General features: G+C 43.3%; 1 protein-coding gene across 8 annotated transcripts in view; it reads right to left on the bottom strand.

Annotated features, from left to right (window-relative positions):
* SFMBT2 (Scm like with four mbt domains 2) overlaps positions 1-16,281 on the bottom strand; it is a 213,687-nt gene that overhangs the window by 186,475 nt on the left and 10,931 nt on the right. For 6 of the 8 annotated variants that reach the window (XM_037065974.1, XM_037065973.1, XM_037065976.1 and 3 more), the window contains exon 2: positions 154-302. In XM_037065974.1, coding sequence (XP_036921869.1) covers positions 154-253 — 100 coding nt within the window. In that variant the 5' untranslated portion in view covers positions 254-302. The remainder of the gene's footprint in view (positions 1-153; positions 303-16,281) is intronic. The other 2 variants (XM_037065977.1, XM_037065978.1) reach the window with 1 other exon arrangement.

The raw sequence follows: 16,281 nt of genomic DNA, 5'->3' as shown, positions 1-16,281 counted from the left end.
GCTATATATACTTACAAATATGACAGCAAATCCTAGGGAGAGGCGGCACTTGGGACCTAGAAACAATGCCCATTGTTTCCTGAACATTTTCAGAAAGATTCTGTGTGGTCAACACACCAAAAGGTCAGATGGATCTAGAAAGCAAAACCGTACCTGAATCAAGATCTGCATTGCCATTTGCTGAGCTCAGGTGCTTCTCCAGGGGAGACGGCGAGGGGTCTGGCATGTTGGTGACGGACAAACTGCTCTCCATTCCTAAAGAACAAGGGTCTTCCCTTAATTCATCCTGCAGGAACAATTACCTAAAGGAGACCAACCAAGAAAAAAGGATCAGACTTATTCTAATTTTAAACTCTCCAAAAATAACAACATCCTCTCGGGGCTGCTACTATTTCATTATAACACTCGGGATGCAATGTAATAATAACCGAAAACACCAAGAATCAAGACCAAAGAGTACATATCTACACAAGGTCAACAACAAAGGTCACAGCTGAGCCAAGCCATCAATTTTCTACAAGTTATGATCAACACTAAAATGGACGTATTTTTAAAGTCTATGTTTCAATACCTAATCTTCCCTGATAATGTTGGCAAGACACTCCGCCCTCCCCAACTGTTTCCTCCTCTCTCGCCCGATACCACGAAGCACCAAGCCTGCCTCAGCCTCGGAATCCCCACACACAGGTACGATGTACGGTGTCTCCCAGGCAATGGTCACTGAAACCAGGTAAGGTACCAACATTGGCAAACATGAGGCTTTGTGACCAATCAGACTTTTGCTATACTAGCATGACTATTCCACACTTGCATTCTGACATGACTGATGGTAAAACGAGGAAAATTATGCTCAGTGTTCACAGAACCCTATAATCTAGTTCAGTATGTCACATCCCACAAGACACCCAGGCGCAGTCATTACTGAGGGTCAGCCATTTACAGCATTGGGAAGGTAGACACAGTCACACGTGGGGTGTTCTCATCTTTCATTTATTCAATGTTCACTTTTATTTCACATGTAGATAAAAGTTACAATCAGGAAAAGGACAAAGATATATGAAGGAAAAGAATTAGCTACATCAGTAGCTACATAAACGGAATATTTTGTCACTGACATACTGGTAAAGTATCTTTTAAGAATATTGTGCCCTTCTTAACACACACACACACACACACACACACCCCTCTCATTTTGGTGCTCTTTATATTATTTCCCTGAAAAATATTTTGAGGTTTTGTCAAAATTAAAGGAATGATTTAAGCCTAAACAGAAACCAGGGTTTTTTTTAATAATTCAAAAGTTATCTCCTATCACTAGTGAATGACTTGATAACCTTAATTTCTGAAAGCTTTGATGGAAACAAGAACAAATACAGGAACCCATTTAATGGACAAATGGGTTCTAAAGTTATTAAAAATGGATGATACCGGCACACCCGGCATCAGAATGTTGAGGCCGGCTAACTTCACCCCACGGACATCAGTCTGCCAAGTACCCCCAGGATAAGAGGCAGCACTGCATACTCCTAAGAGAATTTCTTCGCCATTCCGATTCCAATACAGACACACGAATCTGCAGAAAGCTTTGCTTTTGGAGATTTCCCCCCGTGGGGCTGCACACAGCAGTGGGAGAGACCCCCGGCCGGACGACAAAGCTCATGACCCACCGCCAGGACTTCACAGCGGAAAGCAGCACTCACCGCTTTATGTCAACTGCCGACTGCCGCTGGTACCTCGGGAGCAATGGCTGGTGCAATCTGCAGGGAACCCCACCTGACGACGAGCAAGGGGCCATCCAACCACACACCCAGCAACCAACAAGCGTCCACTGAGAGGCTACTCAGGGGGACAGCACAGAAGTCAAACCCACCTCACAACAAGAAGCGTGACTGCGAATCTATGGATCACTCTATCACTGAGGCAGGGCAACAACACCTGCTGACCCCCGGGGCCACAAGATGGCCCGGACGAAGAAAGAGGAAGAAGGCGAATGCTCTGGAAAACTCTGCCTTGCACCGCCCTCCTCGGGGAAACCCAGGAGTTGCCGAGAACTTGAAGGGGAGAAGGACAGGCAGGTGAAGAAAACGGATCAAAGGTGAAACACTTGGCACAAACGAAATACCACAGACTGCCCTGACAGAGAGTGCATCCTAGCTGAGAAAGCACCAATGGGTCTGCAAATTGGTAAATTATATAATACGTTAGAGGGCAGTGAGTGCTGTAGGAAAAACTAAAGATGGAGAGAAGATGCAGGTGGGCAAGGCAGAGGCTATGGTCATTCAGATGGGGGCCAGGTAAGTCCTGAGAAAGTGATATTTGCACAAAGACTTGAGGGAGGACAAAGCCTACAAATAGGGAGGTAGGCAGAACCCGGGAAGGAATAGTTTGGGACCTGACCCAAATTTCACTCTGCAGGCTTTTATTCCATGAAGTGAAATGATCAGAATCATTCCAGAAAAATCACTCCAGCAGCTGCATGCCAGAAAGGTGACAGATAGAAGCAAGACCGAATAAAAACAGAGACTAAAAACAATATGCAGTGAAGATCTAGATTTAAATAGCAAAAGAGGAAAGAAGGAAACAGGCCGTCATGTATTTGGGAGGGACAATCCACAGAACACAGTGGGAACAACCCAACAGTCTCCCAATATTAACAAAATGCAATCTTTTCAAAGCAGGTGCTCAGTTCCTAGAATAAATTACTTCGCTTGCCGTAGCTAGCTCTCCACAACTAACAGAACCCATGCAGTGACTATGGAAATACGTAATTCTGGGAGAAAGTATATTAAATATAAGCATGACCATCCACTTCACAGAAATCGGCTTTCAATGGAATTGTGGGGGAGGCAAATCTTACCAGTTACGAGTGACCACCCATAAGCTTTGCAAATAAAAACAGGATTTTAAAAAGCAAATCCTTTTCCTCAGTACAGTATGCACCCTAAGCCAACCCCCCCAAAGGCTATTTTTAAAAGGAAGTAAATTTCCTTTTGATTCTTAAAAATACATGTAATTTCAAGACTGAAGGTGAAAGTGTCTGCTCATGAAAGCTGCATGTTTTTTCCCAAAGACATGAAAAGAAGGCTTAGAAGACTGAATTTTTAAAGGGCCACTTCCTGTTTTGTACAATACACTTTGTGGCTCTGTGTCAAGTTAATTCACTATAAGTGGGTCCTCCTGTCTCTAAAGTTGTTGGACAACAGAATTCCAGTACCGGACTCTTTAAAAAGTGGTCTCAGCCCAGTGACCAGAACAGTGAAAACTTGGAGAATAGGGAGTAACAAGGCCGCCAGCTGTGTGACGTAGGCAAACTANTTAAATATAAGCATGACCATCCACTTCACAGAAATCGGCTTTCAATGGAATTGTGGGGGAGGCAAATCTTACTGGTTACGAGTGACCACCCATAAGCTTTGCAAATAAAAACAGGATTTTAAAAAGCAAATCCTTTTCCTCAGTACAGTATGCACCCTAAGCCAACCCCCCCAAAGGCTATTTTTAAAAGGAAGTAAATTTCCTTTTAATTCTTAAAAATACATGTAATTTCAAGACTGAAGGTGAAAGTGTCTGCTCATGAAAGCTGCATGTTTTTTCCCAAAGACATAAAAAGAAGGCTTAGAAGACTGAATTTTTAAAGGGCCACTTCCTGTTTTGTACAATACACTTTGTGGCTCTGTGTCAAGTTAATTCACTATAAGTGGGTCCTCCTGTCTCTAAAGTTGTTGGACAACAGAATTCCAGTACCGGGCCCTTTAAAAAGTGGTCTCAGCCCAGTGACCAGAACAGTGAAAACTTGGAGAATAGGGAGTAACAAGGCCGCCAGCTGTGTGACTTAGGCAAACTACCTAAACTCTCTGTTCCTCAAACCTCTCATTAGTTCAATGAGAAGGTTTAATTATATCCAATCAATGGCCCTTTTCAAATCTAAAGTTCTATGAATCTACCACGGCTTTTTAGTATTACGTGCATTCAGACTATCTGTTTATCTCAACTAAGTAAAGTAAGCACCTGCTCCCTACCATTTCAGCAGTATTCAAAGAAGAAAACTGTTTTAGCACAGGCTAGCCAAGTTCCTTGTTAAGAAGGAACTGTGTGAGAAAGAACACTCATGAGATAACTCTAAAACAAATAAAAAATTATTGGGGGCTTATTATCTCTTTTGAATTATCTTTAGGCCAGCAAGGTCCAATAGAACTTTCTATCCCTGCACAGTCCAATTAGGTAACCACTAGCCACTCATGGCTACTGAGCCCTTGGTATGTAGACCGTGTGAATGGGAATCTGTTCTAATTTTAGTTAACTTAAATTCAGAAGGCCTTATGGACAGCGGTCACCTGCTGGACAGCAGAGCTAGACCACTGCACAGGTAAGCCAGAGTTTACTGTATCTGAATTTGGAGCCTGTCCTAAACAACCATCAATTCTTGGCTCTCTTAAAAGTTGTAGTTCAATAATAGCAAACTAGTTAAAAAGAATACAGGAATTTTTAAACCTAAGAAACTTCACAGTTTCCCAAGAATACTCTACAAATCTTTCACAGCAAACTTCCTAAAGTAGTAGGTTTGTATTGAACATGCCGCCTTTTTGGAGCAACACAATGTCAAAGAAGCAACCTCAGAAGCTAAATTATGTGCATCATATTCACATGATTTTCTTTTTTCATTCAACAATAAAGTCAAGAAAATCATTACACCTCAAACGTAACCAGTCAAAATATCTTTCTGTAATGGAAAAAAATTCCATGAATGTTATTAATGTCAAGTGCCAATGGCTTATCTGACTATTAAAGGGGGGCAAAGTTTGCTAAAATTTTTAGGACTCTTCAGTGATTCAACTCTCTCCCTTTGTCACTAACTGGAGAGGCATCGCAGCCGGGGACTGTACAATAAGACATCGATTTAAGTGAACCAAATCAATCGTTTTAAAGAGAACTCAAAGGTACCAACATAAAAAAACAAAAAGAAAGCCACCTGAATGAGTGGCAGAGTGAAGCCCCACATTTTTCAGTACGAGGACAAGTGATGAGGTATTGTCCCAGGTGGCTGTACAGTTTATTTTGACAACTAACACATAACACCTTCCCTTTTTCAACACCATGCACTTCTTTCCTTTCCATAAAAGGTATATACGCTCTCTGTAGAACTCTTAAGGAATAAAATACAAAGGAACAAATACAAATCACTAGTAATTCTGACATCCAGGGGAAGCCACTTCCGTGGTTTATGGGAACTCCTCCTTCTAGCTTCTCTGCAGAGTTTTCTGAGTTCATACAGAATTTAGAGTTTTAATTCATTTTTCATTTCACATTACATGAAAAGCATTTCCCCGCATCGTTAAAATTCTTTGAAAACATGACTTGACATGGTTGGGTGATTTTTATTACAATATGAATAAGGTAATTTATTTACCATTCCGCTACTGCTGACCATTAAGTTTGTTTCCCTTCACCATCATAAATAGTGCTATCGTGATAATCCTCAGCCATAAATTCTATTATACACCAGGGATGTTTCCTTTGTATAGAATCCCAGAAGTTAGACGTAAGGGGCCAAATGCAGGAGTTGAAGCCTCATGATACATGTTGCTAAAATGCCATGCAGCCTGCTGTCCTCACTCACCGAGTGACCAGCAGTGAATGACACGATCCGTCTGAACCCAATCTCCTCCTCGGCCATAAATAATGCTTTGTCACCTTTTTCAACTTGATATTCAAAAAAATAGTATCCTGCTATTGCAAAACAGGATCTTCATGTGATAACACCACCTCTGTTCACATCCATCCCACATCTTACCTCTGCTGGTATTTTGTATAATTTTTCAAGAGCTCTTCATATTTTACCTTTCAAAACTACTGAAAGATATTTTCCCAAATTTGCACTTCAGTGGTTCCTTTTAATAAACAGAATGCTGGTTATTTTGTTTTTTAACTCAGTCCAACCTGTCAATTTCCTTTATTTCTTCTAAACACTATATTCCTAAAATATTCTCCCCCATCCAAGGACAGGTTTCAAGTTTTACATGTAACACAGAGGAAATTTATGCAACTCTGACCTGATCACCCCCTTCCCCCCCCACACGGTTAATAACACAGTCCTACTCCATCAGGGTTACACCCTGTCTTTACCCTGTATCGAATTCTCACATGTACAACACTATGTTTCAGGGCACCAAACCTTAACTGTGAGAAGAAAATGAAATGGAAACTAGGACTACTGTTCACATATCCCGTACTCAGTTTGGCAATCATTAACCTTGCGGTCACTTAAGGTAGGTCTATGAAGGGATGACAGTGATTTTGCCTGGCTTGGTAGCCCAGTCTGTTAGGACAGGACCCTCACAAGGCGTTCCGCTGTGGGCAGAATGTATCTGAAAGTGAACACAGGCAGCAATTACTGTGCATCTGAAACCAGCAAATATCCCTCTCCCAAGCCCAGCAACCTGTTTCTCCTTTGTCTACCATGAGGAGTAACTGGTTAACCAAAACAAACAGTGCTCGGCTATCCTTGTAAGTTTGATGTGGCTGCACCACTATGTTCTGTACAGTGGGAAGTTTGCAGAACAAATGTGTTCAACCACAAGGCTGCAGCCTTTAGCGGAAAGGGCATGCCCTTGCATTTACCCCCAGAACCACCAGGGATTACATGGGATCACGTAAGCTCCATGAACACTGAAACAAAAGAGAAGGGAGCTTGGTTCTGCTGTCAGCTCAGACTACAACACTTGAGAGACATTGGCTTGTTCTATCTTGTTTATACCACCCACTTGGGGTCCCTGATACACACTCAATCCCAAATCTCCACAAATACACCCTAGAAGGACTATGCTCCTTTTTAATAAGCATGTAATTATAATGCTTAGATTGTTAATGCTTGACTCAGTTTCTATGCAAAAGACTATCTTTTACTCTAAGTTTTATCAAAAGACCATCAAGAATGCCAAATGCTGTCTTTGGTCTGTTTCAAATCACAGTGCACATTACAGCAGACCCAGGTGCTTATTCCTAGAGAATGAGGCCCATGGGGAAGTGAAAGAGGTCTTCCTTAGTGTGGGAAGTCCGGACTAAGCCCAGCCCCTAAAGAAGTGAGGTCACCATTGCCTATAACGTCATCAACCATTTCAGCAGTTCTACACTTTAAAGTACAGCAGAACTACCATCTGCAGGACTTGTCAAAACTCAGCCTGCTGGGCTCCACCCCCGAGTTTCTGACTCAGCAGATGCGGGTGGTACCTAATCACCTGTACTTCTAACAAGGTCCCAGGTGATGTTGATGCTTGCTGATCTCCGGGCTGCACTCTGAGAGCAATTACTTTATGCCAAACACATTTTTGTGTGGCTTGCTTAGAAAGATAAAATTTGTTCTTCATCGAAAGGTATCTCGTAGGTGTACTAGAAAACACAGTACTTCTTCTGCAAAGTCCTTTAAGTGTGGAGAGGGGAAGGCTGGTTTTTCTAGAAATAGCTTTCTATTCAATAGCACTCATTCAATAGTTTTCCGTGTCCCCGGCCTGCCCCGATCTTGTTTTCTTCCTCCTTTTGAGGGAGCACATTCTCCAACTGAGGTGGAAAATGTGGGAGACCTTGCCTGGTTGAAAATGTCTGTAACCCACTCTCACGTTCTAACCAACAGTTAGGTAGGTTCAAAAAATACCCTAAGTTGGAAAAACATCCTCTCTCAGAATTTTGACGGTTTCCTTCCCCTGTTTTCTGACTTCCATGGTTGAGAGCTATGACGCCACCACTAACTACTGGGTGTTCTGATATTGCGAGATGCCACTGTGCTTTGCCTAGTGGCAATCTGCTTGTGGCTTCGGGGCCCTGAGTGACTTCTTTCAAGATTAAAATTCTTCCAATATTGAAAACCATTCTTCAGTTCTAGGGTATGTTCTTCTTCTACTTCTTTTTAATTTATTCATTTTCAGAGAGGGAGAGAGAGAGAGGAGGGGTAAGAGAGAAACATTGGTTTGTTGTCCTGTTTATTTATGCATTCGTTGGTTGATTTTTATATGTGCCCTGACCAGGGATCAAACTCACGACCTTGAGTATTGGGAGGACGCTCTAACCAACTGAGCTACCGGCCAGGGCTAGGATATTTTCTTGAATTACTGCTAATTTCCTCATCTCTGTTTTCTCTGTTGTTTTATTCTAATAGTCACTCAAATGTTAGATCTCCTTAATTCCCTTAATATTCCCTCTTACTTTCTTCCATTTATTTTTTTAAATCTACCTCCTAAGATATTTCCTCAACTTCTTCTAACTCTTTTATAGTCTTAAAACTTAATTTCAAAAGTCTCTTTCTAAGGACTTCCAGTCAAAAGGCAGACTAGGTAAGCACTGTGCTCACTTCCTCCCACAACCACATCAAAATTACAACTAAGTTACAGAACAACCATCCCTGAGAACTGCCTGAAATCTAGCTGAACAGCAGCCCTATAATGAAGGAAATGCAGAAGCCACCACATAGAGACAGGCAGGACAGACAGAGACAAGGACTGAGGTGGTCCCACACTCCCCTGTGGTGGTGAAGAACTGGGGGATGTATCTTGGCTCCAGAGGGGTCCCCCATGAAGAACGAACGGCCCCAGCCCCACACAAGGCTCCCCAACCTGGAGCACCAGAGCTAAGAAGAGTCCCCTCATACCTCCCTCCAAAAAAAACAGGTGGCTGTGAAAATCAGCAGGGACTCAGTCCCCATGGGAACGAGGGCTTCTGCACCCTCTTAAAGAGCTAGCACAGACTCGTTCACTGGCAAACACTTGCCCTAAGCTCCAGAGAAAAATCAACAGCTTAAAAAGGGTCAACAGCTTATGTTCCTGACAGGGACATAATGGCAGGAATGGAATTGTCTGGCTTCAGGGCGAAGGCTAGAGGGACAGCTCTGTCCCAGATAGCATGGCGAAATTGTTCCTTTTTTGAGCCCACCCCCACTACAGCCAGGAAGTGCCACTGCTCCTTTGCTGAGCCCTCCTCCCTCTCAAGTCTCTACCACAGCTCAGCCCACCCTAGACACCGCCCCACTCAACTCACGGCCCAGTCTGATCTTCTTTCAGCAGCAATTCCACAGAAGCTAGCCTCTGCCTGCACTACAGACTTTCCTAAAAGGTCCACAAACACCAAACCAACAACGTCTGGTCTTGACATGCCCTGGCCCCAAGCCGGGCACAAGTGCAAACCAGCCTCAGTTAGCAGCACAGCCTCTCCCAGGTGCCTCCACTCCCAGCCAGGCAGCTACCAACTGCAGACGACTTTGTGGCTCCTACCAGGAGGCCCTGGGACACAAAGAGGCAGCAGCTGACCTAGGTCTGCCCCAGCGTTCCCCCACGCCCACCAAGAGACTCCAGCACCAACACACCCGGCACATCAGAGCACCACCCAATCAGCTCCACAAACAACACACCCAAAGGGTGAACCTATAGAGCCCAGCTAAAGCAAATCCCACTCAGTGGGGTCAGCCCCCAAACAACAACCTGTCTAATGTGGTCATAGCCGGTTCTCACCTCAGTCAGCCTGAGGGTCAATCCCACCCAATAACGTGCCGGCAACAATCAAGGCTCAACTGCAACAGGAGGGCACACACAACCCAGGGACACCCTGGAGCACCCAGCTCAGGTGACGAGCGCGAATGCACCCCTGGGTCCCACAGGACACTTAATGTAGAAGGTATTTAGGCAGAGATGGGTAGAGCAAGGATGACAGGGCAGGTATGGAAGGGTATAGGGCAGAAAGTTCTGGGTGCCTACCAATGAGCAAAACCAGAAAAACAAGGACTTCACCACCAGCGTAACATTTCCTCCCCTAGCACATCGCTGATCAAGTGGTTTAGACCCCCTAACCTTTCCTCCCCTGGCTTGTTGCTAGTCATGCTGGTTAGACCCAAAGGGCTCAGAAAATAGCCCTGAAACATTAAGCCCCAGGACAATAAGTTTCTGATCACATCAAACACACACAGGCCTCAGTTGTGCCTCAGCTCCAGGCCCAGAACCAGACAAGTGATGCCATGGCTGACATCAGGACCAGGTGTGCTAATGACCCCTGGTGCCAACCAATCAGTGGAGACCACAACCCTGAAAAGATACAGCTGGAAAGCACATTCTATTGAGATCCTCCCCTGCGAACTTCCCCTAAAATCCCCACCCTTAAAAGCCCTTAGGTCAGAGACCCCCAACAGCTCTTTCTGGAGAGCACGCCCTTGTCTTTCCCCATCTCTTTCCCCCAAACACGTTTTCCTAGCCTCTCCTTTCTTCCTAAGCTCCAAGGACCCTTCTTTTGCTTCTGTAACTTTTTCCTGAGCCCTTTTCTTCTTCAGTTCACTTCTACCTCTGTGACTTTCTAAGTAAACTTTCTCTTATAGTTTGAGTCTTGGCTCTGAATTCCTTCTTAGTCAGAACTCAAGAACCAAGGTTGCTGAACCAAGGTCCAGTCTGACTTAGCACCAACACTACCACACAAGGCTGCCCTGCCAAGACTGCACTGCACAACTACCTAATGTACAGCAACAAACACAGGAGGCAGCCAAAATGAGGAGACAACACTGTCCCAAATAAAGAACAGGACAAAACTCCACGAAAAGAACTAAACAAAAGGGAGGAAGCAAGTTACCAATACGCAGTTCAAGACACTGGTGATAAGGATGCTCAATAAACTTAAAGTAAGAACAAACCAAATCAGTGAGAACTTACCCAAAAAGATAAAGCCACAAAAAAAGAACCAGTCAGAAATAAGAATATAATTGAAGGAAGAATATACTAGATGAAATCAAAATCAGAGTTGATGAAGCAGAGGATCAAGTCTGTGATCAGGAAGACAAGGTAACAAAAACCAACAAAAAGGAAAAAAAAATTAATGAGGATAGTCTAAGGGACCTCTGGGACAACACCAAGTGCAACATTTGCATCACAGGGGAACCAGAAGCAAAAAAGGGACAGAGCAAGGTATTGAAAACCTATTTGAAGAAATAATGACAGAACACTTTGTTAACCTGGTGAAAGAAAGACATACAAAACCAGGAAGCAAGAGGCCCTCACCAAGACACACAATTAAAAAGCCAAAGGTTAAAGACAAAGAGAGAATCTTAAAAGCAACAAGAGAAAAGGAGTTAGTTACTAACAAGGCAGCTCTCAGTAGAGTGATAGCTGATTTCTCAACAGAAACTTTGCAGGCCAGAAGGGATTGACACAAAATACTCAAAGTGATGGAAAATGGAATCTTGGTTGTAACCAAGATTTCTCTACCCAGCATGGCTATCATTTAGAACTGAAGGAGAGATAAAGAGCTTCCCCCAAAAGAAAAAGGTAAAGGAGTTCATCATTACTAAACCAGTATTATAAGAAATGTTAGAGACTTTTAAAATAAAATTTAAAAGGGTAAAAAATATGAATAAAATGGCAATAACTGCATACCTAACTGTAATTAATTTAAATGTAAATGGATTAACTTCCCCAGTCAAAAAACACAGAATAACTAAGTGGGCAAGAAAACAAGACCCACATATATGTTTTCAGATAAAAAAAAGACTGAAAGTAAAGGGATAGAAAAAGATATTTCATGTGAATGGAAACAAAAAATAAGCTGGGGTAGCAATACTTATATTGGGCAAAGCAGACTTTAAGACAAATGCTCTAATGCAAGTCAAAAGTGGACATTTCACCACGAGAAGGATCAATCCAGCAACAGGATATAACCCTTGTAAACATCTACACACTCAACATAAGCACACCTAAATATATAAAGCAAACATTGACAGCACTATTTTTTAAAATATCTTTTATTTATTTATCTTTAGAGGGGAAGGGAAGGAGAGAAGGAGAGAAATATCAATGTATGGTTGCCTCTCGTGAGTCCCCTGCTGGGAACTGGCCTGCAACCCAGGCATGTGCCCTGACTGGGAATCGAATCGCAATCGTGTGATTCGCAGGCCCGCGCTCAGTCCACTGAGCTACACCAGCCAGGGCTTGACAGCACTATTTAAAATAGCTGAGATGCAGAAATAACTTAAGCATCCATCAGTGGATGACTGGATAAAGAACATGCGATACAGATGTACAATGGAATATACTCAGCCATAAAAGAAGAATGAAATTTTACCATCTGTTATAACATGGATGGACCTAGAGGCTATAGTGCTAAGGAAAATAAGTCAGACAGAGAAAGACAAATACTACCTGGTTTCACTTGCATGTGGAATCTAAAGAACAACATAAAGGAACAAACAAAACAGAAATGGACTCACAGATACAGAGAACAGACTGAGGNGGTTCTCAGGCCCGTGCTCAGTCCACTGAGCTACACCAGCCAGGGCTTGACAGCACTATTTAAAATAGCCGAGATGCAGAAATAACTTAAGCATCCATCAGTGGATGACTGGATAAAGAACACATGGTACAGATGTACAATGGAATATACTCAGCCATAAAAGAAGAATGAAATTTTACCATCTGTTATAACATGGATGGACCTAGAGGCTATAGTGCTAAGGAAAATAAGTCAGACAGAGAAAGACAAATACTACCTGGTTTCACTTGCATGTGGAATCTAAAGAACAACATAAAGGAACAAACAAAACAGAAATGGACTCACAGATACAGAGAACAGACTGAGGGTTGCCAGATGGGAGGGGGGTTCCGAGCTTGGGTGAGAAAGGTGAAGGGAGTATGAAATACAAATGGGCAGTCAGAAAATAGTCACAGGCATGTAGATACAGCACTGGGAATATTTTCGATAACAGTGTAATAACTCTGCATGGTGCCAGGTGGGTATCTGAAGTATCAGGGAAATCACCTAGTACATTATTTAAATGTTTAACCACTGTGCTGTACACCTGAAATTAATATACCGAGTGTCCAATGTAAATGAAAATGTTTTCATTTTTAAAAATTCTTTTTAAAAAGCTCTTTCTAATTCTCATAATATCCCCTTTCTGTCCTACCCTATTCTTGTTACATGCATGCGAAACCTTCTATTATATCCTGGAGACAGTTGACCCCTTTTTTAAGATTTTTCCTCTCCTTTATAAGAAAAGTTATTTTTCCCTCTTCATAACTTTGGTCTCTACTTTTTATATTAGCAGCCATCCTCAGTACTCTGATTTCTTACATGTAAGAGCCGGGGACTCCAGCTGGCATCTCTGAGCCCAAGGGTGGAGGCTGCTGACGGTGGAGATCACTGTGGGAAGAAGACCTGCTGGGTCATGGAGAGGAAGTCCCAGCGTAACTGTCTCTAAGTCTGTGCTCTCAGGTTGCTCAAATTACACAGGAAAGAATTTTCCCGTGTTCCAACATAGAAAGGTAGGAGGTATCTGCCCGCTATCACGGGTTTGGAATAGAGCAGCCAAAGCAGACACAGTCACCTTCTTCCCTGGGTTTAGGCCAAGTGTAGACCCTAAGACAGATCTCCCTCTTCTATGCAAAGCAATAGAGATGCGTCCAGCCCCGACTTCACATTTCCAGTTATGAGTTAATTATGTCCTTCCTTATGCCAGTGCTGATTCACCACGTTTTCATCTCAATTTTGTTTTACTAAACATGATAAAAGTTAAACTCTCATCGTGTACCAGAGTTGGAAACAAATTATCCAAACTCAGGAGAAAAAGCAAAACTTCATACTCTAATAACAAAGCTACCTTAACATTAGAAATCATTCTTATCTCCCTTTATTAAAATGCACACTCCCAAATGTTCACTACTTAGAAGGGCACACTCTAGTAAGCCTTACATAATAGTGGTAAAAGAAATCCTGAATTTATTTTAAAGTTACCCAATTACCTAGACCTTTCAAATCGCTCTGCCTTAAAGGAGCTCAGAAAACTAGCAATTTTAGTAATAACACATGCATCACTTCAAGCTCGCTGTTCTAACACAGGAAAAGGGTTGCCGTTGCGTGCTGTTGTTTTTAACACGACTCAAAAAAGGGAACATTCTCCAACAGAAGACAAAATGTGATGGCCCAAAACTGAAAGCTTATGAAATTCCAGACATGCTCTAGCTGCCCTTGGAAATCCAGCTTGTCTAAATCACAGAGAAAACTGCCTCATTTCACACTCCAGGAATTTCAAAATAAGCATAGGACACCTAATCTATGCTAAAACCTTTCGAAATACTCCACTGAAAATGGAAAACCTCAGAGCACCCTGAAGGACGCACAGCTAAATTTTTTACCAACACCTGATCTCTGACAAATCACTTCTCCCCATCTTCCAAAAAGGCAACACGCCGACAGCAGCCTCGGATCACAAGAGTATCTGCAAGAACCATATTTGTAAATGGCTTTGAAGATGAAAAGCAGTGTCAAGTGCCAAGTGCCATTATCAAGGAGAGCTTCCTTCTCTTTCTATTCACCCTGTCAGCCCGATCACTCTGCTAACAACGCCTGACTAAGCCCATCCCCACCCCACTCCTACCAGCCAACTCGCAGACTGTCTTAAGAGACAGCCCCTGCCTGATTCCCTCACCAAGGAGAGGAACTGATTCTTTGGGGCAGCAAGCTCATGGAAATTCGCCAGCCCCCACATGTCCGAGCTTGATTTACCTTGATTAGGACGGCAATTGACCAGCCATTTTTTCGGCCAGGCTTCATTCGTTTTCACTCTAAATAGATAGAAATCTGACACAAATTGCTGCCCCGGCATAAGAAATGCTAATTTTTTACAATCAGGTCCATACCTCAGTACTGGGAAATACGATATGTTGGGGATAACAGGCAGTCAAGGAGTAAATTCCAGTACTGGCAGCAGCCTCCTGTTCCCACAAAAACGTTTGCGTCTTCTGATTTGTGGTTTTGACTGTCACCCCCTGACTCCCCAATCAAAGGGCATGTATTACTGCAGAGTAGAGGAGCTAAATCAGTCGTTCAACACGGGCATGAGAAAAATAAGAGCTTTCCATGTTTGGTCCTCAAAAGAAAGCCCGCCCTGGTCAGTGCGGCTCAGTCGGTCGCAGCGTTGCTCCATAAACCAAAAGGGCACAGATTCAGTTCCCTGTCAGGACAAGTACCCAGGCTGTGGGTTGGATCCCCAGCTGGAGAAGGCAACCAGTCAATGTTTCCCTCCCACGGTGACTTTTCTCTGTTCTCTGTTCTTCTCTCCCCCCTTCCTTTTCTCCCTTCCCCCCTTCCTCCCTCCCTCCTTTCCTTCCTCTCTAAAAGCAATGAAAAAATGGTCTCAAGTAAACATTTTTAAAAAGTAAATAAAAAGAAAAAACCCAATCCAAGTGCAGACTAGCTGTGTACCACCTTGGAAGTTCATTTATGTATTTACTATTTACCTACAAATTATTTATGTATTTATTAAATACTTGTTTACAATAAAGAAGGATGAGGTCCCCAAATACCCAACTAAATCCTTTCAGGTGTTTAAGCCATAGGTATACCCATAAAATTGGGCATAAATCAAATTTTACAAATCGCATCATTTAACTGCATAAAAGAAGTCTACTCCATTGGAGTCCAAGCACCAATCATGCAAAGTCAGTAAAACACCCTACTTTACCCCGGTTAGTGGAACATACGACATGTAACCGACCCAGCAGGGGATGGCAGAAGACCAGCGTTTATACAACATTACAGCATAGCTACTGCCTGCAGAATCTGCTCTTGGCCTTCTCACCACCCCAAGCAGCACTGGTCTCATCCGAAAACCACAGTGACTGCTGCTCCGCAAGCCTCGCGAAGTTGCACCTCCCACGCAAACATTGCTGGGACTTGGGTTTGCGCTGACCTTCCTTGTTAAAACTAAGCGTGTACTGCCGGGGAGAATAATACAGCACCCACTCACGTGGAAGAGACTTGAAAAAGAAAATGTTCACATGGTCTGAGCTGCATCCTAAAAGCTTTCACGAAAGAGGTGAGTTAGGCCCCAAATGTTTTCCTGGCTACTCAAAGACTTACAAATGAACTACATAGCACCACTCTAGTTCGGGGCAGCAGAGGCGGAAAGGGGGAAGACAGCACCCTGTACTTTACAGCTAGCTGGGAGGAAGAAAGGACATTTAAGTTAGTTTTCAAGACGAGTGGCGAGGGCCAGGACTCCAGACTCTGAATACTCTGTTACTCCCCCTGGGGCCCTTCTCCTGCCGCAACACAGACCTGCAGCTGCAGAACCACCTGATTCCAGAGCTGGCTGGTTTTCCGGAACAGTGCTATAGAGAACGGACCAGGGGAGAGGCACGCAGAGAAACGCTCAAGTTGCTCCATGTCCATCAGCTTCTATTTAAACATTGCCATTCGACTGTCGACATCTCCTTACCTAAAATCAGAGAGGCACACTTGGTAGGGATTGGTTACACCAGTTGT

This window comes from Sturnira hondurensis, unplaced genomic scaffold (assembly GCF_014824575.4).
Source record: "Sturnira hondurensis isolate 20B ecotype Veracruz unplaced genomic scaffold, ASM1482457v3 Scaffold0016284, whole genome shotgun sequence".
In the NCBI taxonomy this organism is placed as follows: Eukaryota; Metazoa; Chordata; class Mammalia; order Chiroptera; family Phyllostomidae; genus Sturnira; species Sturnira hondurensis.
Note: the sequence above shows the minus strand (reverse complement) of the source record. Positions and strands in the feature narration are given on the sequence as shown.